The 27707-nt window shown below is 45.4% G+C and overlaps 1 protein-coding gene across 4 annotated transcripts in view; it reads right to left on the reverse strand.

Annotated features, from left to right (window-relative positions):
• Window positions 1-1313: 1313 nt before the first annotated feature.
• Window positions 1314-27707, reverse strand: part of LOC117965169 (semaphorin-6D-like) — a 26408-nt gene continuing 14 nt past the window's right edge. The window contains exons 1-19 of one of the 4 annotated variants that reach the window (XM_059020383.1): window positions 27177-27707; window positions 26405-26608; window positions 25159-25273; window positions 23587-23644; window positions 22841-22903; window positions 22619-22720; window positions 20212-20302; window positions 19592-19714; window positions 18981-19069; window positions 17773-17990; window positions 16068-16199; window positions 14811-14966; window positions 13630-13803; window positions 11974-12111; window positions 11808-11885; window positions 10106-10164; window positions 9280-9330; window positions 8081-8230; window positions 1314-3465 (exon numbers count right to left, since the gene is read on the reverse strand). The exon at window positions 27177-27707 is cut by the window's right edge and continues 14 nt beyond it. In XM_059020383.1, coding sequence (XP_058876366.1) covers window positions 2219-3465; window positions 8081-8230; window positions 9280-9330; window positions 10106-10164; window positions 11808-11885; window positions 11974-12111; window positions 13630-13803; window positions 14811-14966; window positions 16068-16199; window positions 17773-17990; window positions 18981-19069; window positions 19592-19714; window positions 20212-20302; window positions 22619-22720; window positions 22841-22903; window positions 23587-23644; window positions 25159-25273; window positions 26405-26531 — 3171 coding nt within the window. In that variant the 5' untranslated portion in view covers window positions 26532-26608; window positions 27177-27707 and the 3' untranslated portion in view covers window positions 1314-2218. Of the gene's footprint in view, window positions 3466-8080; window positions 8231-9279; window positions 9331-10105; window positions 10165-11807; window positions 11886-11973; window positions 12112-13625; window positions 13804-14810; window positions 14967-16067; window positions 16200-17772; window positions 17991-18980; window positions 19070-19591; window positions 19715-20211; window positions 20303-22618; window positions 22721-22840; window positions 22904-23586; window positions 23645-25158; window positions 25274-26404 lie in introns of those variants that run through there. The other 3 variants (XM_059020384.1, XM_059020385.1, XM_059020386.1) reach the window with 3 other exon arrangements.

Consider the following 27707-nt stretch of genomic DNA (forward strand, 5'->3'; position numbering starts at 1 on the left):
GTTACATATCTGAGAGTTACTTTTTAAAATGCCACCGTGACTTAAACCCACAGAACAAATTTCATCCTGTATCAAAAGCCCATGCGTAATAGCGTCATCAAAACGCCTTACACAAATACCCGTATGGTTCTGAGAGAGAGAGAGCCTACTAAAAACAAACCTCGTGATCTCAAGTGTTCAGACCTTTTTTTAAAAAATCTAAGTTTCTTTTAGGATTTCTAAATCGGACAGGACTGAGTGTGTTGACAGTTGCACAGGAACACTGCAGAGGCAGGTTTGTTAATTTAATAAATGTTTAATAAGGGAGGGGGGGGGAGGACAAGAGAGTGAAGGCCATCCTGTAACGTCACCACCTGCATTGCGGGGTCCGTGTGATTGCCCTGTAAAGCCCCTTACGCATCGGCGCTCCTGCCTGGGTCCCGACCCGGGTTCTGGTGTGAGACCAGGTAACCGGGATGCGGGTCGAGACGTGTTGACCCGGGTCGACACGAGACAAAATGCATGACGACGCAAAAACAAACAGCCGCCTCCGCGTGAAGGTTTCCGCTTCCGCGAGGAACGTTCCTGCTTATTCTGTTTGTTGCTTGAGACACAAGCGTGAGCCAGATTGCAACGGGGGGGTGAAGAAACGTTTGCTCCAATCGACATTTGGGGGTGACGGTTCAATTCAGAGAAGCTGGGATGGCAGCGTCTGTAACAAGCTGCTTTTCCGGGGGGATTGATCAGCGCGTCGTGGGCTTGCGTCTGTCACCCAGGTCACCCAGGTCAAAAAGCTGACCCGGTCAAAAAGCTGACCCGCCAGACGCCAGGCGAAGCTTGTCGGTGTGAAAGGGGCTTTAGATGACAAACCGAAGCGGATGTCAGTTATAGACTGGAGCTCGTCTGCTTCTAGGTGTCTTACAAACCTGTTTATAAAACACAGTCTACGTTGGCTAGGACACAGACATAACAACATACACTGTAGAAATAAACAAACCGAACGATACTCCGGACCCACCCCTCCCCTCCCCTCCCCTCTCAAAAACCAAACCACTTTTCATTTTTAAATAAGGCACACATTTACACAATAAAACATGGCTAGTTACTGAAATGCTTTGACTGTCCCGTTTTTATTTACAGCGGGTTTTTTTCCATTTAAGTCAGCAAAAAAAAAAAAAAAAAAAGTCTATTTAGTATATTAGATCTGAAAAATCGGAAATGTCAGTTTTGTTTTAATGCATCTTTTTATTTTCTTTCCCCAACGCGTCTGTAGTCTGTAAACGTTCGGGAAAAGATGTTACATTGTCGCTTCCTTGGAGGTATTTTTTGGGGGGGGGGGGGGGTTGAAATGGGCCGTAGGTTAAGCCCCACTTGATTCAACATCAGAATACCGAGGCTCTTTTTTTTTCTAGACAGTTCGTTTTGTACGTTGCTGTCTTTAAACCAAGTGGAGGGACGTCTCTGAATCTGATCAAGGTTTTTTTTACAAGTTCAGAACTTCACTCGTTCTCCCCCTCTCCCAACTCCCTTTGAAAGACTCAAACCTCCGAACACAGTCGCTTCCACGATGTTTACTGATGTGTCCAGAAAACTCAATCAATCCCCTTTTGATAATCCAAGGAAATCTTCCACGATCGGGACAGACGGCCGGAGAGCCAGAATAATCTTTTCCTGTCGTTCCATCGAACAGCTTATTCACTTTTTTTTTTAAACCCAGGTACTTGAAAAGTGGAAGGTGTGTGATTTCTGGTTCGATAAACCTCTTCAGCGTGGGTAAGAAACTCCACGGAGAAGTTCAGCTCTACAGAATAAGGCAAGCGTAGTTCTCCCAAGCAACGGGGGTTTCAGTTTTTCATATTTTTAGTCGAATATTTAAAGTAAGTTGGATTAAATTTTTCCGTGGAACGGAAAAACCTGAAAATTAGGTTTTTGCCCCAACTCCCCACCTCCCAACCCCATTTTAGTCTGTTCAAAAAGTCTTTCACAGTCTTCATCGACTTATTTTTAGTTGCCTGGCGGTTTCTTTTAAGTTTTTTTCTTTATATATTACCAATCCGAAAGAAGTTTGCCTGCCATAGTCTTCTGTACGCGCTCCAGTTACAAAGACGTCCATCAAGGCAGGAAGTCAGTCCGAGACATTTGATTGGACAGACCGGGGCGTGTGGGCTGGGGTCGCACCTCTGCTATTGCTATTGTCTCTCCGTTCATTTCAAGCAAGTCCCCTCTCCATCGACAAAACCTAATAGTTGAAGTGATTCGAAGGGTTGACCGCCGGAGAGGAAGCTGGCATGAACGCGGGTTTCGGGGGCACGTCTGGCTTCATCGAAGCCGTTCTCCTCACCGCGCCTGCCCTGGGGAGCGGCGTGGCCTGACCGGTGTAGCTGTGCTGCCGCGACAGGTAACCGATGGGGTGCAGCGGCTGGTGGTTATTTTCCACGTAACTGCCGGCTGAGTTCATCCGCGCCAAGAGAGGGGGCGGCCCGCTTCTGGGGTTGAAACTGTGCTGCCGGCAGATTTCACTCCCGCTCGACACGTTGGGGACCAGACACAGGGACTGTCTCTGCGAAGGGTGCCTGGAGGGTCTCTCCAAAGTGGGCTGCGGTGGTGGCATATCTGGCGGGACGTCCATCCTCCTGGTCAGGCTGTCCCTGGGGAGGGTGGAGGAGCTGTAGTAAGGTGCAGATTCCGTGTCGGGGATTTGGGGCTGGACCCTGTTGGCGAAGGGGAGGCGCACGTTGTTGGGGGCCAGAGGGGCGCCGGTCGGGGCGCCGTTGACCCCGTGAAGGTGCCTCAGAAGCTCGTCCAAGGCGTTGACCTCCGCCGGCTTCCGTGGGTAGCAGGGGTAGGGCTGGGCTCTGACCCGTTCAGCATTCGGGATCTTGGGTTCCTCCGGATGAAGCTGCCCGCCCAAAACGTTCCCGTTGCCGTTCCCGGAGAGCACCAGGGAGTTGGGGAACTGGAAGACCTGAGCTGGCACCCCGGAGGTGGGTCTGGAACTGGGCACAAGGGGGTGGATCCCCTCCTTGGCGGCGTTGTTGAAATTCTGATTCTTCTCCCACTGGTTCTTGAAAGCCTTCGCGCTCTTGATGGGAAGCTCCGGGGTCGACTCCGGCGTGGGCAGCCCCGAGAGTTCCGGGGGGTGCCTCGAGTCTCCCTTCCCGTTTCCCATGGACCGTTCCTTCCCGTTGGGGATCAAGGAGTTGTAGAGCTTGTGGGGGGCGGGCGCCTCCAGCTTCTCGTCCTTGGCCGGCCCGTCCAGAAGGCCGTTGAGCTTAGCCAGGCTCCGGAGAGACAGAGCGTGGGGGATGGTGGACTCTGGGTCCTTGCTCAGCCGCTTGGTCTTGTGGAAGACGTGGTTGCAGTAGCAGGTCACCAGGAGGCTGGACAGGAAAGCCCCCAGGGCGAAGGCGACTACCACGCAGGCGATCAGAAGGGTGAAGTGGACCGTGTGAGCGGCTTTCTCCGCGGCCGGCAGCTGTCTCACCCCTAGAGGCAAAGAGAATGAAGTTAATCAACCGGTCTAGCATGTCTGCAAACTTTACTACAAGCCTTCGGATGAGACGTAAAACAAACAAGCTCCTATTGGAAGTGACTCTGCAGCAGCAGCAGCAGCAGTTGTTGATGATGCAGAGTTCACCCCCCTAGTCTCTGTAAGTCGCTTTGGATAAAAGTGTCTGCTAAATGACTAATTAATTAATTAATGGGAGCGCCATGTTTTAAGTTCAGTATATCGTTTAGCATTATGGGATGCAATAAATATTAGATGGTATTGTTTAAAGATGGCATCTCACTGTAAGGAATGGATGCAACTTAAAACTACGGTTCCCAGCATGCCTTTGCACCTGCAGCAATGGTGAGGCATGCTGGGAGCTGTAGTTCTTTATGCCGCGGTCTCGTATCACAAGCGATACAGACCTCTATAACGATGCATCATGTACAGCTCTGGCCAAAAGTGTTTGCATCATCACCCTATAGAATGAACTGATTTTGCTTCATAGAGTTGAATGAAAACCTGCTGAATAATGTCATGCTAACAAGTTTTGCATCACCTAGAATTTTAGGATTGAGACATTAAAACTATATGAACATAATTTAGATATTTTATTTAACAACATGCATGCAAAGAAATACAAAAATGACATCGCAAAAAAAAAATCCTTAATAGCAGTACAGTCGTATTTCATTTTAGATTTTCGAAATGTTACATTTTTCAATTTGTTGTCAGTTTTTCGTGAAGTATCTGGAAAACTATACAAAGCGACGGGGTGTGGAATTCAATATGTTAACAAGGGAACATTATTCAGCAGCTTTCATTGGACTCTATGAAGCTGAGGGAGTTCATTCTATATAGAGGGTGTGGAATTCAATATGTTAACAAGGGAACATTATTCAGCAGCTTTCATTGGACTCTATGAAGCTGAGGGAGTTCATTCTATATAGAGGGGGTGGAATTCAATATGTTAACAAGGGAACATTATTCAGCAGCTTTCATTGGACTCTATGAAGCTGAGGGAGTTCATTCTATATAGAGGGGGTGCAATTCAATATGTTAACAAGGGAACATTATTCAGCAGCTTTCATTGGACTCTATGAAGCTGAGGGAGTTCATTCTATATAGAGGGGGTGCAATTCAATATGTTAACAAGGGAACATTATTCAGCAGCTTTCATTGGACTCTATGAAGCTGAGGGAGTTCATTCTATATAGAGGGGGTGGAATTCAATATGTTAACAAGGGAACATTATTCAGCAGCTTTCATTGGACTCTATGAAGCAAAATGAGTTAATTCTACAGGGGGATGATGCAAAATTTTTAGCCAGCGCTGCACAGAAACGTCTGCTTGACCTGCAATTAGGGAGCTCAGTTCTACTGTACATGAACTTCAGTGATCAGGAGCATTGAGACCCGAGGCAGACAGACTGAGCGCATTCTCCTTATAGCTGCGAGCTGACATCATCATAATTCAAAATGAGACCGTTTCGCTTCGGGCAAACCGACCCCCCTGCGTAGGACGTTAACGAGCAGGTATTTCTTTAGTTTAACTGGCAGCAGTTTTTTATTTTTTCTCCAGCTTAAGTACTTCACAAGCTGTGTGCAGCACGCTGGAAAAAAAACATACCAAGCCAGCCAAGTGCTAGAGGCACACAGCTGCACGCTGTAATGCGTTGAGTGCTATAAATAAAATGTAAACTCGCCAGATAATGCCATAGCTCTTTTTAAAAAAATATAAAATATAAGATGTACTCTGGAGGGTTAGCAAAAGTGCGAACGCTGGATCTTAACATGTGCAGAACTGCCTTGAGTAAAGAAACAGATCATCACAAAAATACAGGAGGGGATTCCTCGGAGTCACTCTAGTAGAAAACATATAGTATTTTTAAGCCTGCCCTGGACTGGAGGGAGCACCCTTTCTCTTAGGGGGAGTGAGGGAGGGAGGGAGCAATTCAGTCTCCGTGCCTCAAGCCTGCCCTGGACTGGAGGGAGCACCCTTTCTCTTAGGGGGGGGTGAGGGAGGGAGGGAGGGAGCAGTTCAGTCTCCGTGCCTCAAGCCTGCCCTGGACTGGAGGGAGCACCCTTTCTTTTAGGGGGGTGAGGGAGGGAGGGAGCAGTTCAGTCTCCGTGCCTCAAGCCTGCCCTGGACTGGAGGGAGCACTCTTTCTCTTAGGGGGGTGAGGGAGGGAGGGAGGGAGCAGTTCAGTCTCCGTGCCTCAAGCCTGCCCTGGACTGGAGGGAGCATCCTTTCTTTTAGGGGGGGGGTGATGCAAAATTTGAAACCAAAACCGTCTTTATTTTAAAAAGAAATAGACCGCACGTGAAACAAATGCCTTTATTATCATAGTCAGAAAATGGTTAAAAGGTGAACATGCCTCTTGGAAATCATTTTCTTTGAAAAGCACAACTAAATTAGTTTTTTTTCCACCACTGTCTTTGACTTCAAGACGATTTATCCCGTCGCCAAACCACAAACTCAACTTCCTTCCTGTCCGTCAGTTAACAGGCCCCCGCAGGCTCAGTACAGCGGGGACCCTAAAACCCGTCGCACCGACAGGAAGTGGATTTTCATAGTGGGATGAAAATTTCAAAGGCAGTGAAAAAAAAAAAAAAAAGGTGCTGATCAGAGGTAAGAAAATGGGTTTGAACATTTTTAAAAGGGTTTAAATCATCAACAGTTACATAATATATATATATTACCAGTTTAATATCCTGTTATGTGACTTAAACTTAGTCGAACTCGCTCTTAAATGTTGCTTTTTTATGTCGCTTGTTTGAATCTGATCTTATTTTCTACTGATTTTGCTGTATTTTATAACTGCTCTTAATTGTAATGTGATATCCTGTAATGTGATTTTCTATGTGATATTCTGCAATGTGATATTTTGTAACAGCTGTAAGTCACCCAGGATAAGGGCGTCTGCTAATAAATAAATAATAATAATAATAATAATAATAATAATAATTAAAGACACACAGTAGAATAACAATGAATTCAAAGCTGCTGTAACCCTTCGCTGCCCAGTGTCCAATATACAGGCATTGCTATGCGGGCATACACTGGGCAGCAAAGGGTACAGCAGATGGCATCTCTTAACAGACAGCTTCCATTGGGTAAGGTTTTCAAGACTGGGGTGAGCACAGACCTGAGGAACGAGTGGCAGGCTGGGTTAAGAATTAGTTCCAGCGCACAGGGCAGGGAAGACCAGCACCCACAGGGGATGAGAGGCACAAAAAGGAGGCTTGTCTAGAGAACACATGGGAACAGAGGGTTGGGGGGGCGGCTGCACTGCAGGGCTAAGCAATCCTTTAAAATTGAGCTTTCCTGAACCCTTTATCCTAGGGGCGAATTCTACAGCAAATCAGCGCAGCTTGAAACAGGTTTATGCGAACAAAAATAAAAGGATCTGCCGGAACTCTGGTGTGGTTCTGCATGTCACTGACTGCAGCAGGAGTAACACGGCAATATCATCCGGGCTTCCTTCAGAGTCCTGAAGACGTTCGTTTTCAAGTCTGCCGCCCCCCCCCTCCCCCTGTTAATTCCGGAATTAATTAATTCCGTGTTCCTTTGCAACAAACGACGCTGATCGCGTGTACAAGGCAGGTCGTTCATGCGTGAATTAACACTGCTCTCAATCCTCTGGAGGGAGAGTGAAGGGGTGTGAAACCCACACGAATTTACCAAGGGCTGAATTGAAAAAACTTCAGAACTCTGGGGAAGTGGATGGGATATTTCGGTGCTATTCCCTTGAGATTCAGACGGAATTCACTGAGAATTTGCAAGTGTGACCGATATGATTTTGTGAGTCGTTAGTAAACTGAACCCAGGTCTCCAGAACTAAATGCCCAGTCCTCGTGCCTAAACTCAGCTACCTATCTCCAGGAAAAAAAACTCCTTATTAAAAAAAAAAAAATACTGCCAGTAGGGCACATCCTGCACCAGATAGAAATTCCGCAGTTGGATGTTTTTTAATGAGATCTGGCTGGCTGGCTGGTTGTGTTATTCAGCGTGCAGGCCGCTCTGCAGGTTAATTAGCTGGCAGTGGAGCGCATTGCTCACCGGAGCTCAGACGACGCAAACGCTGCAGCGCGTTATAAATAGGGCTTTGGATTTGTGCTTCGGTAATGAATTGAATCCTGTGCTGGATATGAGGGACGCAGAGATGCTGCTGCATGCAGCCACAGCCTCTCGTCTTGATTATTGCTATTCCTGGTGTGCTGGTAGACCCGCCACTGAACTGAGACGGCTTCAGCCTATCCAGAGCTGCCAGACAGCTTTCTCACACTCGTCTTTCTCAACATCGCACTCCAGTGCTCGGGTCCTTGCATTGGTCACCAGCGAGCTGCCCGATTTGATTTGAACAACTTAGAAGGTCCTTCTTGGAGATGGGACGGCCCTAATCCATGATCTACTAACTCTATTCCTGCTCCTTCTTTGAGATGGGGAAAAAACTTTTAAAATTGTTCCAAGAAATCGTCTTAAATCGACCAGAGCTTTTATATTGCAAGGTTAGTACAGAATCAGCCGATTAGCCCCACAGTGCCAGCGCAGTGTTAATTTACACGTCAAAAACAGGACCCCCCCCCCACACACACCGCCCCCCCTTACCCTCAATCTCCACTCCGACAGTCAGAGAATCGCTTGACCCAGCAAAGGGGGAGCGGTCAACTGGAATGGTACCTGTCTCTGAGCGACCTCTGACCTGTGGGGAAGCCGCCCACTGATTGGTGGTGCTTGAACTTGTGGGTGTGGTCTTTCCTGCGGTTACCGGGGCAACAAATGGAGACAGTCAGAATAAGCAACAGAACCCCCGACTCAGTCCACATGTTAATTACACAGACCCAAGCGTCCGCCCCCCTTGTCCACACAGTTAAGAGGATCAATCAAGAACACACTTTTGATTTTTATTCTGGATCCTGCCGTCGTAAAATTAGCGAAAGCCGGATTTTATCTGCGATTCGTTTGCTTTGCCTTTTCGATGATCTGTTTGATATAAAAATCATTTTGATTTGAATTCCTGATTCTTTATTTATTTATTTATTTATTTATTTATATTCTAAACCTCTTCTCCCGGTCCTCATCTGAACGCACCGGCACGCCACTAAAATACTTTCTTGAAAAAGAATTATTACACGAATTCTCATTTTATTTGCACACCAAACTTTTGAAGTTTTATTAACATTATTATTATTATTATTGTTTGTTTATTTAGCAGACGCCTTTATCCAAGGCGACTTACAGAGACTAGGGTGTGTGAACTATGCATCAGCTGCAGAGTCACTTACAACTACGTCTCACCCGAAAGACGGAGCACAAGGAGGTGAAGTGACTTGCTCAGGGTCACACAATGAGTCAGTGGCTGAGGTGGGATTTGAACCGGGGACCTGCTGGTTACAAGCCCTTTTCTTTAACCACTGGACCACACAGCCTCCATTATTATTATTATTGAAACATCTGTGTAGGTACATACCTCTCTTTCATGTTGGTCCGCCAGTATTAAGAGTCCCCCCCCCCCCCCCAGTCAAACACAAGTGTGACTGGGGGGGGGGGGGACGACTTTATTTTGTGTGGACCAACAGGGTGTCGTGTTTTTACTTGGGAGACCGAATGACGGAAAAGCAGGACAAAAGCGTTTTTTCTTTGAACTTACCTTCCTGCCCCTTTCAAAGGTAAACGGTGAACCCTGGTTAGTTTTCCCCAAAGAACAAACAAAAAAAAAAAAAACAACAACAACTGCACACGCAAATACAACGCGACGAAAAACAGCGAAGTGAAAAAAAAAAACATGAAAAGAAAGAAAAACTAACCATAGGCTGAGTCACCAGGGCTGTATTGATTCTGAGTAGTAGCCATGACATCTACAAACAAAGAAAAACAGTTACGAAGAATAAGGAGAGGAACATAACAAGCAAGATTTATCAGCTGCGTCACAACGAAAAAAAAATGAACAAGCACCAAAAAATTAACAAACAAGCAGACGTACTTTCCTGAACTTCCAATAGAGGGCGCTCTACAGTTTACTCTCCACAGTGCCCTCTGCTGGCAGAAGCAGGGATCTGCGCCTTCAGCTTGTTTTTACGGTGCAACAGAATTCCAGCTTAAAGCCAAGAAGTGTCTCTGTTTTATTTAGGTGAAAGAAGTCATGTTTCAGATCCCTTGCCTTTTACTTCGAATGGGTTTAATGCCGTTTCGAAGACTTTTTCTAGAAAACCATAGTAGAGCGCCGCCCAGTGGACAGATTGAGGAACTGCAGCAAGACTTTTTTTTTTTATTATCAACAGTCAACATTATCCCTGCCTCCTTGGGTTCGAAAAATCTTCACAGAGATCAGAAATGCAACGCTCAAGAATTTTTTTTTTTTTTACTACTTCCTGGTACATAATCACGTGTTGTGCTTCAGCGTCCAATCGCAAATCAGACCATGTGATCAACATGCGGCGCGCTATCCGGTTTAAAAAAATCTTTTAAGTTTTACGTTAAAAAAAGGAGGGGCTAATGCTGAGGAAGTTAATACGGGTGAATTAGAAAGTGGGTTTTATAAACAGTGGCTGGGGTTAGCGTTCATAGAAAGGCAGAGTTTTAATCCAACTGTAATAAAAAAAAAAAAAAAAAAATGTCCACATTTCTTCCTACCGTGGCAGCTGTCTGGTTGCTGAGCGAATCTGTTCTCTATGTCCTGCTCGAACCCTGCTCTGTAAAACACAAGCATTGTCAAAGTTCATCAGGACCAGCCTGTAACCGAGTGAGCTTCAATGACAATACCAAGGGGCGATGGTAGCACAAGTATAGGGCAGCTACAATGGGGTGAGGCTGGTAGAATGGGACCCCAGTGTGCTCACTATACCCTTCCTGAATGATCTTCAATAGCACTGCAATGGGGTGAGGCTGGTAGAATGGGACCACAGTGTGCTAACTATACCCTTCCCCAATGATCTTCAATAGCACTACAATGGGGTGAGGCTGGTAGAATGGGACCCCAGTGTGCTCACTATACCCTTCCTGAATGATCTTCAATAGCACTACAATGGGGTGAGGCTGGTAGAATGGGACCCCAGTGTGCTCACTATACCCTTCCTGAATGATCTTCAATAGCACTACAATGGGGTGAGGCTGGTAGAATGGGACCCCAGTGTGCTCACTATACCCTTCCTGAATGATCTTCAATAGCACTGCAATGGGGTGAGGCTGGTAGAATGGGACCCCAGTGTGCTCGCTATACCCTTCCTGAATGATCTTCAATAGCACTGCAATGGGGTGAGGCTGGTAGAATGGGACCCCAGTGTGCTCACTATACCCTTCCTGAATGATCTTCAATAGCACTACAATGGGGTGAGGCTGGTAGAATGGGACCCCAGTGTGCTCACTATACCCTTCCTGAATGATCTTCAATAGCACTGCAATGGGGTGAGGCTGGTAGAATGGGACCCCAGTGTGCTCACTATACCCTTCCTGAATGATCTTCAATGGCAACGCAGACAGATTTGAATCCAGCCCTTGTTTCACTATCTTGTTCCAGTATTTTTTGTTTCATATCCCAGCTGGTAGCCAGTTGTGCAGAAGCAATGAATTTTTTTCATTGCTTGGAAAGACAGCTAATGACTCCCCCCCCCCCCCCCCTCAGGAAGCGAGACTTTCCAAAGCTACGCTCCCGGAGACTCCCGGCTTCCAAGGAATCTGAATTGTCTGTCCAGCTCGGATTTGGATCATTCTTTAGGTCTGGGGGGAAAAAATAAGCAGGAATGTCCAAATGCTCGTGCCTTCCGTAGAACGAAAAAGAGAAATCATTTTGCTCTTGTAGCTTGTGAGCTTCGGTGTGGCTCTTGATTTCGGAGGGCAGTGCCCCAGTCAGGGCTCTTAAGGGCAGGGAGCCTTTGATAGGCACAAGTGCAGTGAATATGAGAACAAATGACTGCCGTGTTTAAACACACTGAACGAAGTCTGGTTGAAGTCTCTCTCTCTCTCTCTCTCCTTTCTCTCTCTCTTTTCTCTCTCTCTTCTCTCCTCTCTCTCTCCTTTCTCTCTCTCTCTCTCTCTCTCTCTCTCTCCTTTCTCTCTCTCTTTTCTCTCTCTCTCTCTCTCTCTCTCTCTCTCTCTCTCTCTCTCTCTCTCTCTCTCTCTCCTTTCTCTCTCTCTCTCTCTCTCTATAACCCCCCTGGTCATTACTACACCCTTTTTAATCTAAATGATTGCTCGTGTCCAAACATCCCCTCCGTGCCGACACAGCCAGACACGGACAGTAAAAGCTGGTGATCTGGGCCGGTATTCAACCACACGTTACAAGAGATTCAAAGTGCTACAGAAACAGTGCTGTTAAGAGTGGAGGGGCTTCTCTTACTTGAACCCTGGTTCGAGGGAGCTGCAGCTGCCGGTCTTTAGCCAGATGCAGTAGGGATCACGAGAAGACAGACAGCTTCTACGAAAGAGAGGAAACGAGATCAGAAGACGCACTTCCGTTTACAGCACTTACAATCTAGCTGAAAACGTGAAAACGTGGCGCGTACTTTTTGCATCTCCCGTAGTCCCGGCAACGGCTGAGCGGAACCCGGATCACGCAGCTGGAGAACGCCACGAACAAAGCATGATGGTCCTTGTCCATCTCCAATCCCAGAATCCTCCTGTCCTCTCCTCGCACGTTGCACCTGCGGAGGAAAAAAACGAGGTTTAAAATCGCTTCAGTTCCCGTGAAAAAAACTGTATTAATTATTTATTTTTTTTGTCTGTCATCGCTGATTTCAGTGCTGTGTAATATGTAGGTTTCTGAAAGAGAACAGTGTAAATATACATCATTTTAAAAACTGCAAAATAAACACAGCGACCGTTTGCCTGTGACGCTGCGTTCAGGAACCTGGCAGCCGGTTTAGTTTGCTTCCTGTTATGTTTTGATTGCTATTTCACAGTATTTAAAAGGATAATGCAAACGAAATATTAACCAATTTCTCATTTACTGTTGTTCAGCTACAGCACGCATTTTAAATATTCAGGAACGTTTGCTGCATAATAACTGCAGAGGAAAACCAATCCGGATTGTGACAAACGCAAATTTATTTTCTGTATTTAGAAATATATTTAAAATTATGAAATCTCGATTTTTTTTTTTTTTTTTTTTTTAGACCATTAAAATAAGCCACAATTTTACAATGAAGAGAAATACAGCCCAACAAGAAAATGATTGCAGGGAATTGAAAAAGATTAGCTCTGTGTTACCCAGCTGGACGCTAGACCGATTTTAACTAGCGTGACCTAAAAACTCAAGCCTCCGGAGATGAAAAGGGATCGCTTCGAGATACTAAGCAATGCCAACTGAATAAGTACTTCACCATGTGCAGAATAACATCATGAAACTAGACAATAGATCCTGTTACATCCCTGTACATCTCTGTGGAGTTTTTAACACATCAGAACTGTCTATATATATATATATATATACATATATTATTATTATTATTTATTTCTTAGCAGACGGCCTTATCCAGGACGGCTTACAATGGTTACAAGATATCACATTATTTTTTACATACAATTACCCATTTATACAGTTGGGTTTTTACTGGAGCAATCTAGGTAAAGTACCTTGCTCAAGGGTACAGCAGCAGTGTCCCCCCACCGGGGATTGAACCCACGACCCTCCGGTCAAGAGTCCAGAGCCCTAACCACTACGCCACACTGCTGTAGACAGACTAACCTGTCTAGGTAACAAGCTCCAGTTTGTCTGATTAAACTCCTAGTGAAACCAGGAATGGATCAAACTGCTATGCAGCAGGAGTCTTTGTTTCCATCTCTGAGATACATGCAAATATTTCTAATATATTAGAGCAGGGGTCTCCAATCCTGGTCCAGGGAGGGGGGAGGGGGGGGTGGCACTGTCCCTCCTGGTTTTTGTTCCAACTGTACCCTAAATTATAATTGGATCAATTGAGTGCTTATTAGAAGACTTAATTAATTAAGTGTACAGCTGGAACAAAAGCCAGGAGGGACGCCTGTATTTAGACAATTGAAAAAAGAAACATCCTGGTACCGAGGTTGTAGGTCACATGGTCTGATAGCAATAAGGCCATTGGACACGGGTTGGAACCTGGTGATTGAGGACCAGGATGTAGCAGCAGCAGCAGCAGCAGCATGGCGATGCTATTGTGCAGAGTCAAGCCGTTTCGACTCACTTTGCTGGGTTGTAGACGTCCATCTCTTCCAGCAGGAGGCTGTCGTGGGAGGAGTTAGCCGCGGAGCTGCAGAGGACTTTGAGGACCTTCCCCTCTTCAGATCCCAGGAACACCACCGTGTGGTTCTTACCGGGGCCCGCAGCCGTGTCCACAGCAATCTGGGTGAGCTTGAACCTAACGGGAGGAGGGAGAGGAACGTTTAGGGCTCGAACTCCAGTCCTGGTTTTCATTCCAACTTAAGCTCTCGATGAACTTAAAATCGATTTTCATTATTTGTTCAATTGGACGTATTTCATATATATATATTTTTCAAGGTCTTTCACAGACTGAAATAACGCACTTGATTTTCAAAATACATGACCTATGAAATATCCTGAGGCCTGGAGAGAAGTATTACAACTGTCCCAATGAATCAGATAACTAGACCAGTTTAGTAATTGAGAGCTCGGGGGAGGAGGGAGGAGGGAGGAGGAGGGGAGGAGGGAGGAGGAGGGGAGGAGGGGAGGTAGGAGGAGGAGGGGAGAGGAAGGGGAGGGGAGAGAGGGGGGGGGGAGAGAGGGAGAGAGAGAGGGGGGAGGGAGGGAGAGGAGGAGAGAGAGAGAGAGAAAATGAAAGCCAGAAAACACTGCACGCCCCGCCCCACAGTAACCGAGTCCCTGGGGTAGGGAGAGAGAGGGGAGGGGGGGAGGGGGGGAGGGAGAGGGAGAGAGAGAGAGGGAGGGAGAGAGAGAGAGAAAATAAAAGCCAGAAAACACTGCACGCCCCGCCCCACAGTAACCGAGTCCCTGGGGTAGGGAGAGAGAGGGGAGGGGGAGAGGGAGAGGGAGAGAGAGAGAGAGAGGGGGAGAGAGAGAGAGGGAGGGAGAGAGAGAGAGAAAATGAAAGCCAGAAAACACTGCACGCCCTCCCCCCCCACAGTAACCGAGTCCCTGGGGTAGGGAGAGACTCCGTCTTCTTAGCAGCAGCTACTGGGACCTTTTTTTTCCTTGTGTTGAGATTCATCGATTTAGATACAGGTTTTTCATTCAAGGCAATAGCTTGTGTTGCTGCTGCTGCTGCATTCCGCTAGTGCATTACCTCCAGCAGTGCTGTAGATTTAATTGCAGTTCAGAGTTCAGAAACACTCAGTGTTAGCTCCTAGGTCTCCCGGCGTGACGAAGGTCCTGCCCGGGCTGCCCTACCTGCTGCCCGTCTTTGTGAACCAGGGCTTCTCGTTCACCGACGCCACGGCCTCGTCCATCAGCGGGTAGGACTTGATAAAGGACAGGGTCTCGTCGGGGAAGCTGCTGGACGCCTTGTAAGAGTCTGCAGGGCCGTCCCCCGCGCAGCAACCCGGTCTGAGGAGAGGAGGAGGAGAGGAGTGAGCAGGGAGAGGACAGGGACTCTCCTGCTGGCGTACACAGAGTACTGCTGAGGTTCAGTCAAGCGTGCATCAGGAAACGATACAAGGCATAATGCTGAAAAAAGCGTTGATGGTGAAGCATATTAAAATGCTTTACCAGACCTCTCTGTGCTTTACAATGCTTCCCTATGCTTTACCAGACCTCTCTGTGCTTTACAATGCTTCCCTATGCTTTACCAGACCTCTCTGTGCTTTACAATGCTTCCCTATGCTTTACCAGACCTCTCTGTGCTTTACAATGCTTCCCTATGCTTTACCAGACCTCTCTGTGCTTTACAATGCTTCCCTATGCTTTACCAGACCTCTCTGTGCTTTACAATGCTTCCCTATGCTTTACCAGACCTCTCTGTGCTTTACAATACTTCCCTATGCTTTACCAGACCTCTCTGTGCTTTACAATGCTTCCCTATGCTTTACCAGACCTCTCTGTGCTTTACAATGCTTCCCTATGCTTTACCAGACCTCTCTGTGCTTTACAATGCTTCCCTATGCTTTACCAGACCTCTCTGTGCTTTACAATGCTTCCCTATGCTTTACCAGACCTCTCTGTGCTTTACAATGCTTCCCTATGCTTTACCAGACCTCTCTGTGCTTTACAATGCTTCCCTATGCTTTACCAGACCTCTCTGTGCTTTACAATGCTTCCCTATGCTTTACCAGACCTCTCTGTGCTTTACAATGCTTCCCTATGCTTTACCAGACCTCTCTGTGCTTTACAATGCTTCCCTATGCTTTACCAGACCTCTCTGTGCTTTACAATGCTTCCCTATGCTTTACCACACCTCTCTGTGCTTTACAATGCTTCCCTATGCTTTACCAGACCTCTCTGTGCTTTACAATGCTTCCCTATGCTTTACCAGACCTCTCTGTGCTTTACAATGCTTCCCTGTGCTTTACCACACCTCCCTGTGCTTTACAATGCTTCCCTATGCTTTACCAGACCTCTCTGTGCTTTGTTAAGCTTTGCCATGCTCTCACTGTGGGAAGCATTTATACGAGAGGCCCTGTTGAAGCACCAGGCTCGGTTAGTTCTCACCTGGGTTTGGGGACTCGTTCGTCGGGTACGGGGGTCCAGGCAGACTCGGTGGTCTTCTGTTCTTTGAACTTTCCGTTGAAGACCTTCTCTATATCGTCCATATAGAAAGCACAGACCCCCGATCCTGTGATGCTGTGGACAGACACACACACACACACACACACACACACCTGTTACGCTGCGTTCAGGAACCTGGCAGCCGGTTCAGTTTGCTTCCTTCCTGGTAAATGATTGAACACACACCGCACAGAGCTGCACGATTTCTTTAAAACGTCTTCAACGAAAAAAAGACACCAGCTGCATCAAAGATGGGAAACATATTTCTGCTCAAGATCTCGCTCTGTCCAGCACAGAAAGGGGACGTTTCACGCTGTAGCAAAGATTTCTGGGATTGTTTTGTAAGCCACACTTTAAACAACACATTTGAAAAAAAATTTAAAAAACCAGCGGGGACATCGCGGAGAAAAAAACAGCCCAATTACTTTATTAAATAAATCACCAGTTTTCTGACACAAATCCTTGAGGCTCAAGCAACTGCAGATTGCAGAACAGACTTGAGACAGTCAGTTTGGATAATGAGTCCTTTCACTGTACTTCACAGATAACAGTCTATGAAGGAGGAACCGCTAACAACAGTCTACTAATAGAGATCTGAAGAGATGTGACTCACACAGTACGGCATCAGAACATATTTCTAATGAGAGAGGAGTCCACAGTGTTCCTCACGCCTCGGAGGACTTGGGGGGCCAGCGGTTAGAGAAAGGGGGCTCGATACCAGGAGGTTTAAATCCCAGCTCAGCCACTGACTCCCTGTGTGTGTGTGTGACCCTGAGCAAGTCACCTCCTTGTGCTTCGTCCTTCAGATGAGACGTAAAACAAACGAGCTCCTATTGGAAGTGACTCTGCAGCAGCAGCTTTGAATAACCAATTAATATGAATATAAAATAAATTATTATTGTATTGAGAACAAAAGCCTGCTATTGAAGATGGATAGGGCTTCATCACAGCCACGTTTGAGGGAACAGTCTGTTTGTTTTTTTCTCAGACAGGGAGCTTTATATAATGAGATGAAAGGACGGGTTTTGAGACAATGGTGCCCATACAGTGAGCTTCTAATTAAGAGTGATCAGATTGATTGTATTGTAATCACAAGCAGGGTTTGGGGTCAGTTCTTGTTTTTTTCAATTCCAATTCCCTTTTGTAATCCAAATCCAAAGGAATTGATATTTTAGAGACATCATAATTGTGTTTGATCGACTGCTTTCGTTTGAAGCCATTTTAAATTGACAACACAAACAGCGACTTCAACTGAAGTAAATACGTTTTTTATTTTAACAGCATACTGCTAATTGCAATTTTGAGCATGAGTCTCTCCGGTCCACTCTGGGAGAGTAGAATTATTTATTTATTTATTTATTATTATTATTATTAATTTTCTTTTTTAAAAGTCTTGATTGACGGCGTTAGGCTGAAAATACCCACTGAAACGCTGTGCGGGAGCGAACTACGACAGCGACGAAAATATCACACGCTCGATTTTCCTTTTTTTAATTTTTAAAAACTGTAATTTAATTCTTTATTATAACTCAATGGGATACCAGAAGTTGAAAAATAATCTAACCCTAATAATAATAAAAATAATAATAATAATAATAATATATGCATCAGTAGATACAAAGACAGAACGAAATCGTGGCTCGCGTACCTGTTTGCCTGCGTGGAAAATACTCCCACGACTGCTGGCCGTCCGTTCACCTCCACCACGTCGCTTAGCGACTGCAGAACGTCGAAATAGAAGAAGGAGTCCCCCGGGATGGAGCAGTTGAGCCGAGCTTTGAGGAACGAGGTCCAGTACTTCTCCAGAACGCGCGGAGAACCTCCGAGATCGTTCTTACAAACCCGGGCCACTCTGGAAAACACCACCTGCAAGGGAAACGGGAGGAGAATATTGGAGACGCAGCCATCAACCCATCACTGATCACCCTGGCTTTTACTCCACCCAGTTATACAATGCAATACAATGCAATGCAATGCAATGCAATGCCATACCATACCATGCAATGCGCAATACAATGCAATGCAATACCATCCAATGCTATACAATGCAATGCAATACCATACAATACAATACAATGCAATGCAATGCAATGCAATACCATGCAATACAATGCAATGCATAATACAATGCAATGCAATACCATACAATACAATACAATGCAATGCAATACAATGCAATGCAATACCATGCAATGCAATGCAATGCATAATACAATGCAATGCAATACCATACAATACAATGCAATGCAATGCAATGCAATACCATACAATACAATACAATACCATACAATACAATACAATACAATACAATACAATGCAATGCAATGCAATACCATACAATACAATACAATACAATACAATACCATACAATACAATACAATACAATACAATGCAATGCAATGCAATACAATACAATGCAATGCAATGCAATGCAATGCAATACCATACAATACAATACAATTTGATTTTATATAGCGTTCTTCATGCATGGCATCGGCCAATCAATTCAGCTCACAAATAAAACTGGGATTTGACAAATTTCCTAATACTATGACAAATTTAGCAGTCTTTTATTGTAAATTATTAATACAAAGTCACTTCACACGAATGTCCTATTAGTGTGAATTATTTTGGAGCCCCCCTTCCTTGAATCAAACTAAAACGCTCTCGTTCGAACAGCTGTGCAAAGGACGCTGGGAAATGTACAAACTTGAAACCAGATTGGCGCCTCTGTGCTGTATTTTACTGCTGTTTATACACTTTCCTTCTGAAAACATTTCGACCAGAATCAGACTTTAAGAGAGACTTCTGGCTTTTTCATAACTTATTTATTTATTTTTTTCACCAGTAACTTACCTTTCCCAGCGTGGTGTATTCCACTGCGATTTCACTGAAGAAAAAATACACGTGTTTTCCGTACTCAATGGCGTGGAGAAAATGAGGTTCTGTGAGATTAAAAAAAAAAAAAAAAAAAAACGTTGCAGAGCGTCAGTCAAAACCCTGAACAAGCTGGAAATACATCCACAATGAAATCGGAGCTGGCTGCCACAGGGATTCAAGACTCCCAGAGAATCTGGGGTTTACTTTGTACTCCGAAGATACACCAAATAAAACGCTACGCTTTCAGTTTCTATAATACAGGGATTTGTATGTATTTCTAGAACAACAAAACCACAAATCTCCAACTATGACACGTTTCTAAGTCTTTAATTGATAAATGTCATTTAAAGGGTAATTTAAGGGGGCCACAATATGGGGCCCATCTTTTATCTCCTCCTCCACCAATGGGGCTGAAGCTCTCTCCCTCTCCTCCTCTCCACTCCCCTCTCTCCTCCTCCTCTCCCCTCTCCCTCTCTATTTCCCTTCTCTCCTCTCCCTCTCATGCTCAGTGCCTGAGTGGGCGGAGCTAAACTCCACCCACACTCTTAAAGGAGCCTCATTCTACCACGGCATCTCCAGGGCATTACCTCGAAGCACCTTGGAGTCGTACTTCACTGTCCTGAGAACCGGACTCCTGTCCCCCAGGCTTCGATAGATGACCGCGTCGCTGGCTTGGAAGTCTGCCATCGTTGCAGAGTACAGATTGCCGTCTGGAAGAGAAGAGAAAACCGGGGACGGATTTTGAACTGGATCCACAGCCAGTTCGTTCCTGCACGATCGAGCCCAAGGTTATGATGTTGAGAAGACAGAATGAATGAAGCCTAGAACGCTTGGTGGTGCAGTGGTTAGAGATACCAGGAGGTTCCAGGTTCAATCCCAGCCGCTGACCCACTGTGTGTGACTCTGAGCAAGTCACTTCACCTCCTTGTGCTCCGTCCTTCGGATGAGAGGTAAAACAAACAAGCTCCTATTGGAAGTGACTCTGCAGCAGCAGCAGCAGTTGTTGATGATGCATAGTTCACCCTCCTAGTCTCTGTAAGTCGCTTTGGATAAAGCACAAGGAGGTTCAGTGACTTGCTCAGGGTCACATACACACACACACAGGGAGTCAGTGGCTGAGCCGGGACTTGAACCTCCTGGTAACAAGACCCCTTTTCTCTAACCGCTGGACCGACTTCCCTTGCTGTAGATTTGCCCGCTTGCTCACCTGCAAATAAGGCTACGTTGGGCTGCTTCGACTCAAACGGACAGCGGGCCTGACCGAGGAGCTCCTCCCCTTCCTGCTCCAGAGAGTCCATCTGAAACAAACCAGGGGTCAGTGATAGCGGGACCGTCACTGGGGCTTTAGAGTCTGGGAGGGAGGGAAGCAGTGTGGCTCTAGTGGAGCTGAGGAGGGACTGGGAGGGAGGGAAGCAGTGTGGCTCTAGTGGAGCTGAGGAGGGACTGGGAGGGAGGGAGGCAGTGTGGCTCTAGTGGAGCTGAGGAGGGACTGGGAGGGAGGGAAGCAGTGTGGCTCTAGTGGAGCTGAGGAGGGACTGGGAGGGAGGGAAGCAGTGTGGCTCTAGTGGAGCTGAGGAGGGACTGGGAGGGAGGGAAGCAGTGTGGCTCTAGTGGAGCTGAGGAGGGACTGGGAGGGAGGGAAGCAGTGTGGCTCTAGTGCTTAGAGCTGAGGAGGGACTGGGAGGGAGGGAAGCAGTGTGGCTCTAGTGCTTAGAGCTGAGGGACTGGGAGGGAGTGGGTAAGCTTCAGTTGACTGTAAAAGACTAGCAGTGATACCAGCCAGGTTTGTAACAGACAGTGTTAAATTTCTTGTACTAAAGCCATGCGCAGAGATTAATTTTCATGGAAATTATTTCGAACGCAAATAAATTTCCCTCCCTGTCCAAACAACATTAAAAATAAATTTAGCTTCCAGCTCTTTTTTTTCCATTTTTGTGAGTAAGTATCCCCCCCCCAATTGTTACCCCTAAAACGCGTCCAGCTATGATTTGATTGACTGGGTGTGAAATATTATGTCATTCTTTTTTTTTTTTTTTTTTTTTTTTAATGTATGAGCTCTGGCTTCTCTTCATTTCTAAAGGTGTCAGATTTATGGCTTATTGAATTTTTGGCTGGAGCAATTTCAGTATTGAGTTCTCTGTATTGAATTCGTTGGCTGTCACATTGCCAGAACTGACTTATCCTCCCTGCTGTAACGAATTTACAGCCTCTGATTAGAGAAGCACAGACTTCTTTATAACAAATGTGCTGTGTCCAAAATCCACAGCACTAGGTTCTCTATACCAGACTGTATTGAATTAGCTGGCTCTCAGATCCCCAGTACAGCACTGAGTTCTCTATACTAGACTGTATTGAATTAGCTGGCTCTCAGATCCCCAGTACAGCACTGAGTTCTCTACACTAGACTGTATTGAATTAGCTGGCTCTCAGATCCCCAGTACAGCACTGAGTTCTCTATACTAGGCTGTATTGAATTAGCTGGCTCTCAGATCTCCAGTACAGCACTGAGTTCTCTATACTAGACTGTATTGAATTAGCTGGCTCTCAGATCCCCAGTACAGCACTGAGTTCTCTATACTAGACTGTATTGAATTAGCTGGCTCTCAGATCCCCAGTACAGCACTGAGTTCTCTACACTAGGCTGTATTGAATTAGCTGGCTCTCAGATCTCCAGTACAGTACTGAGTTCTCTACACTAGACTGTATTGAATTAGCTGGCTCTCAGATCCCCAGTACAGCACTGAGTTCTCTATACTAGACTGTATTGAATTAGCTGGCTCTCAGATCCCCAGTACAGCACTGAGTTCTCTATACTAGACTGTATTGAATTAGCTGGCTCTCAGATCCCCAGTACAGCACTGAGTTCTCTACACTAGACTGTATTGAATTAGCTGGCTCTCAGATCCCCAGTACAGCACTGAGTTCTCTACACTAGACTGTATTGAATTAGCTGGCTCTCAGATCCCCAGTACAGCACTGAGTTCTCTATACTAGACTGTATTGAATTAGCTGGCTCTCAGATCTCCAGTACAGCACTGAGTTCTCTATACTAGACTGTATTGAATTAGCTGGCTCTCAGATCCCCAGTACAGCACTGAGTTCTCTATACTAGACTGTATTGAATTAGCTGCTCTCAGATCTCCAGTACAGCACTGAGTTCTCTACACTAGACTGTATTGAATTAGCTGGCTCTCAGATCTCCAGTACAGCACTGAGTTCTCTATACTAGACTGTACTGAATTAGCTGGCTCTCAGATCCCCAGTACAGCACTGAGTTCTCTATACTAGACTGTATTGAATTAGCTGGCTCTCAGATCTCCAGTACAGCACTGAGTTCTCTACACTAGACTGTATTGAATTAGCTGGCTCTCAGATCCCCAGTACAGCACTGAGTTCTCTATACTAGACTGTATTGAATTAGCTGGCTCTCAGATCTCCAGTACAGCACTGAGTTCTCTGTACTAGACTGTATTGAATTAGCTGGCTCTCAGATCCCCAGTACAGCACTGAGTTCTCTACACTAGACTGTATTGAATTAGCTGGCTCTCAGATCTCCAGTACAGCACTGAGTTCTCTGTACTAGACTGTATTGAATTAGCTCTCAGATATGTTACCGTATAATAGCGACATGTGGGGTTGAAGGCATTTGTCCCGCAGGCAAAGAGAGTCTGGTCATTGCGAGGTACTAAGACCTTGATGTAGTTGTAACATTCGTCCTATAGAGAAGAAGGGAACTGGTTAATACAGTCTTCTAGTAACATGTATGTCTGCTAAGAAATAAATAATAATAATAAAAATAATAACAGGCAGTGAAAACATTCTGAAACGCGACTTACATTGTTTTTCCCCCTCATAGCACAATTCTTCAGATCTTCTGGCTTTGTTTTCCAAGTTAGCTTCTAAAAAAATAATAATATCTATTTTAAATAAAATGGTATGTCATACATCCACTAGGGGGCAGAGTTTGCTGGGTTGGGGGGGGAACAGGTTAATGGTGACACTTTGGTGAAAGTTTTGTTTGGCTGGCAATACACCAGCTGTGCACTAGATGGCGCTGACTAATCTAAAAGATGCTCAGGCTGCCTACACGCCACACGTCTGTGGCAGGCTACTGGAGATGAAGAGGAGCTTCTGAGATCAGTCACCTCAGCACAAAACACGCATTACAATTTCAATAGGAACCGCTCCCAATGACTACAAACACGACACAAAGATAACGGGAACAGAACAAAAATGTAAAAATGTAATGTGATTGCAATCTCCCTTTAAAGCTGAAGGGAACACGAAGCCACCGCTCTGCGGCTTGGAGCTTCAGGTTTCAGGAGACTGTAGGTTTCAGGCCACTGCGCGGCACACCAGGCAGGGAGACTTGGGGGGGTTTGATACAGCAAACCTCAAACTAGGTCTCCCGGGGGTCTCCTGGAACCAGCTTTCAAGCTCCTGAAAAAGTGGCTCTGTGTTCCCTAGGCTTTTAGACAATTTTAAACAAGTCTATCGAACTGACGACCTGACAGTTTAAATCTCCCTCCTTTTAAAACCGGAAAGGGAAATGGATTCAGCCTCCGCGGCTCAGGGCACTTACTCGCTGAGGTACAATCTCCTCGTTGGAGAGGCTCAGATCGATGGCAAACACGTGGTCCCTGAGAGAGAAGAGAGAGAAGGGGAGCGGTTAGCCGCGGGACGGGGAGCTCAGCCTCTGCTTCCTGTGGAGAGGCCCCGCGACAGAAAAAAAAGGATTTATCGACACTCAAGGAGTTACTTATTAACTAAGGGGGTTCCTCTCCCCCCCACCCCCCCCCCCCCCCCTAAAAAAAAGGTTTTGAGTAGATACTAAAATCAACTGAAATTGATTTTGTAATGTGTTTTTTTCAAAACTGCACATTTGAGACCTATCTATTATTATTATTATTATTATTATTATTATTATTATTATTATTATTATTATTATTATGAGTTTATTTGGCAGACGCCTTTATCCCAGGTGACTCACACAGGTGTTACAGGGCAGCACAGGGTTACAATGCAAGGCTGTGTGGTCCAGTGGTTAAAGAAAAGGGCTTGTAACCAGGAGGTCCCCGGTTCAAATCCCACCTCAGCCACTGACTCATTGTGTGACCCTGAGCAAGTCACTTCACCTCCTTGTGCTCCGTCTTTCGGGTGAGACGTAGTTGTAAGTGACTCTGCAGCTGATGCATAGTTCACACACCCAAGTCTCTGTAAGTCGCCTTGGATAAAGGCGTCTGCTAAATAAACAAATAATATTTAAATACAGTATAGTTTACAGTAAGTGCAAATAATAACACTGCTAGAATACAATATGAACTAGGATGCTCTGTATAATAATAACACTACTAGAATACAATATGAACTAGGATGCTATGTATAATAATAACACTACTACAATACAATATGAACTAGGATGCTATGTATAATAATAACACTACTAGAATACAATCTGAACTAGGATGCTCTGTATAATAATAACACTACTAGAATACAATATGAACTAGGATGCTATGTATAATAATAACACTACTAGAATACAATATGAACTAGGATGCTATGTATAATAATAACACTGCTAGAATACAATATGAACTAGGATGCTATGTATAATAACACTACTAGAATACAATATGAACTAGGATGCTATGTATAATAATAACACTACTAGAATACAATATGAACTAGGATGCTATGTATAATAATAACACTACTAGAATACAATATGAACTAGGATGCTATGTATAATAATAACACTACTAGAATACAATATGAACTAGGATGCTATGTATAATAATAACACTACTAGAATACAATATGAACTAGGATGCTCTGTATAATAACAACACTACTAGAATACAATATGAACTAGGATGCTATGTATAATAATAACACTACTAGAATACAATATGAACTAGGATGCAGCCAGTTAGGATCACAGCAAGTTATATCTACAGTGACATGTTAGTAGTGCAGTAGTGCAAGGATAGCGCATCAGCTGAGGATCCAGTAACGTGGTGCTGAGGTCAGGAGAGTCCAGCGCAGAGCAGGAGGGGTGGATCCAGAGATCTACGAGCGCAGTCTGAACTGGTAATGGGTGTGTGCGAATCAGATCAGTACTGGGGAGTTATCTGAAGATGTTTAAACTCACCTGGCAGCAATGTACAGCATTTGGTTGATTCGAGTCATTCTTTGGAAGTCCAGCCCTAGTCTGACTGTCTCATTGTCTGAAGGCAGACCTTGAAATCCGGGGTACAGGAAAGAATCTGGAGGGGAGGGGAAGGGGGATAGATGCATTTAAACCACATTGCAAAAATACCAAGATCTTAACATTGCATCCAATTGCCTGAATCTGACGAAACTGCCTAGTGGAAATGATTAATGCTGATTAATTCAAATTTCTGGTTTTTTTTTTCTTCAGACCGGTCCTATAACATGGCTTAACGGTACAGCCCCGCCCCCCCCCCTTGAAAAGCACAGGACCCCTTGGCTTTCTAAAGAAATCTGTACGCTCTGAGAAATCCTCTCTGAAACAAAGCAGTCTGTCACAATAAACAGCGTGTACAAAATGAAATAAATCACTCTTATAATATATAATATCACCAGGGCCTGGATTAGTGGAGCGGAGAGAGAGGGAGAGGGAGAGAGAGGGGAGGGAGAGAGGGGAGGGAGAGAGAGGGGAGGGGAGAGAGAGATGGAGAGAGATAGAGAGAGAGAGACAGAGGGAGAGAGAGGGAGAGGGGGAGGGAGAGAGATAGAGAGAGAGAGACAGAGGGAGAGAGAGATGGAGAGAGAGAGAGAGAGAGAGAGAGAGGGGGAGGGAGAGAGAGAGAGAGAGATGGAGATGGAGAGAGATAGAGAGAGAGACAGAGGGAGAGAGAGGGAGAGAGAGAGAGAGATGGAGAGAGATAGAGAGAGAGAGAGAGAGAGAGAGAGAGAGAGAGAGGGGGGGAGAGAGAGATCTATGTATATTGCAGCTAAGGGTTAAACTCGGATTATTCTTTAGTGAGTCCATGCGGGTTCTGGTCGGGTTGCAGGCCTTATTAAAACGGGTCTGGGTCAGAAGCGAGCCGCGCAGGACTCTGATGTGCAGCCCTCTATAAAAACGAGGTTAAACCTTATCCAGGGTGACTTACAATTGTTACAAGATATCGCATTATTTTTACATACAATTACATTATTTTTTTACACATTATTTTTACATACAATTCCCCATTTATACAGTTGGGTTTTTACTGGAGCAATCTAGGTAAAGTACCTTGCTCAAGGGTACAGCAGCAGTGTCCCCCACCTGGGATTGAACCCACGACCCTCCGGTCAAGAGTCCAGAGTCCTAACCACTACTCCACACTGCTTAACGAAAAAAAAAAAAAAAAGAAGTTCTATTTGACACTCACGCTGCTGGCTGACTGTGTTGATCGGCTCCAGGTCTTTGGGGAAACTTGTACAGCCTGTCAGGTTGACCAAGCAAAGCACGAGAGAGGCGACCAGCAGGGGGCAGTGTATTCTGACAGGGGGACCCATTTCAACAGCAGGGGCTGCTCGCGCCGTCTTCAGCTGAGTTTCCTTTACCAGAGCTTCATTGCTGCGTTCTAGAGAGCCTAGAGAGGTAACAGAGAACAGAATTCACCTGGATCCATTTCAGCACCTCAGGTCGTAAGTTTCATCAGCTGGAATGCTGGGGGCCGGGCTAACTCCTGTGGAAGGACAATGATTAACCTGACCTCCATTATTACAATTCCATTTCGGATCAGTACAAGAACAAACAACGACATTGGTTGATTTTCAAATGACATCATATGCAGCTTGAATTGAGAACCCGCCGTTGAATGGAGTGTGCAGCCAATCAAACGCTGATATTGACAAACGTCCGTTTTTGTTTTTTTTAATCATCCAAACAGCGATCTTACATATTATTTGGCGGGTTGTACAATGACTGTCTTGGGTCTGCATGTTTTAATGTTAATTTGCGGGTCTGCTAAACGAATAACCACGGTGACCTTGTGAAAGAGAGTAGTTAGCGGTTGGTTGCACCTGAGTGGAGTTCCAGCTGAATAACTCATTTCTATCAGTAAGATAACAGAAACAAACTGTAGTCGCGTAGCCTCTGAGCTGCTAGAGTAGAAATAGCAGGCATAGAGGCGACACAGACAGAGAAGCTCCCAGTACCTCCAGATCATCTGGACCATCGCTGTCTCATCTGAGGCCGTCTCTCCTGGGGTTCAGGACATCTCATCCAATTTCAGTTAGATGTTTGCGACCGCTTTGCAGAGCGCGGGATTTCAGATTCTGAGCTCATTTGAATTCCGGCCTCATCGTTGGTCGTCCCTTTGCGCGTTAGTTGTTTAAACATTTTGCAAGGTTTGGCAGGAGCGTGAGGGCAACACAATTTTGAAATAAAGAAAATCCCAAAAGCCCCCCCAGTTCTCCGAGCTGCCAAATCCCAGAAACTCTCGGAGGAATGTGGAGTCTGATGCTGAAGGGCTGAGAATCTTTCTTTCTTTCTTTGGTTTCTGCCTACAGTGTTTCTTTCTTGTTTTTTCTTTCTTTCTCTTTCTTTCTTTCTTTCCCTTCTCTAACATTTTTGCTTTAGCTTTGCAAAACCAATCGTGCCAAACTGTACCTATTTACACAGTGAACTAATCTCCGATACAAAAAAAGCTGTTAATTATACAACAGACCTCCCCATGGTCAGTATAA

The sequence above is a fragment of the Acipenser ruthenus genome, unplaced genomic scaffold, assembly GCF_902713425.1.
Source record: "Acipenser ruthenus unplaced genomic scaffold, fAciRut3.2 maternal haplotype, whole genome shotgun sequence".
In the NCBI taxonomy this organism is placed as follows: domain Eukaryota; kingdom Metazoa; phylum Chordata; class Actinopteri; order Acipenseriformes; family Acipenseridae; genus Acipenser; species Acipenser ruthenus.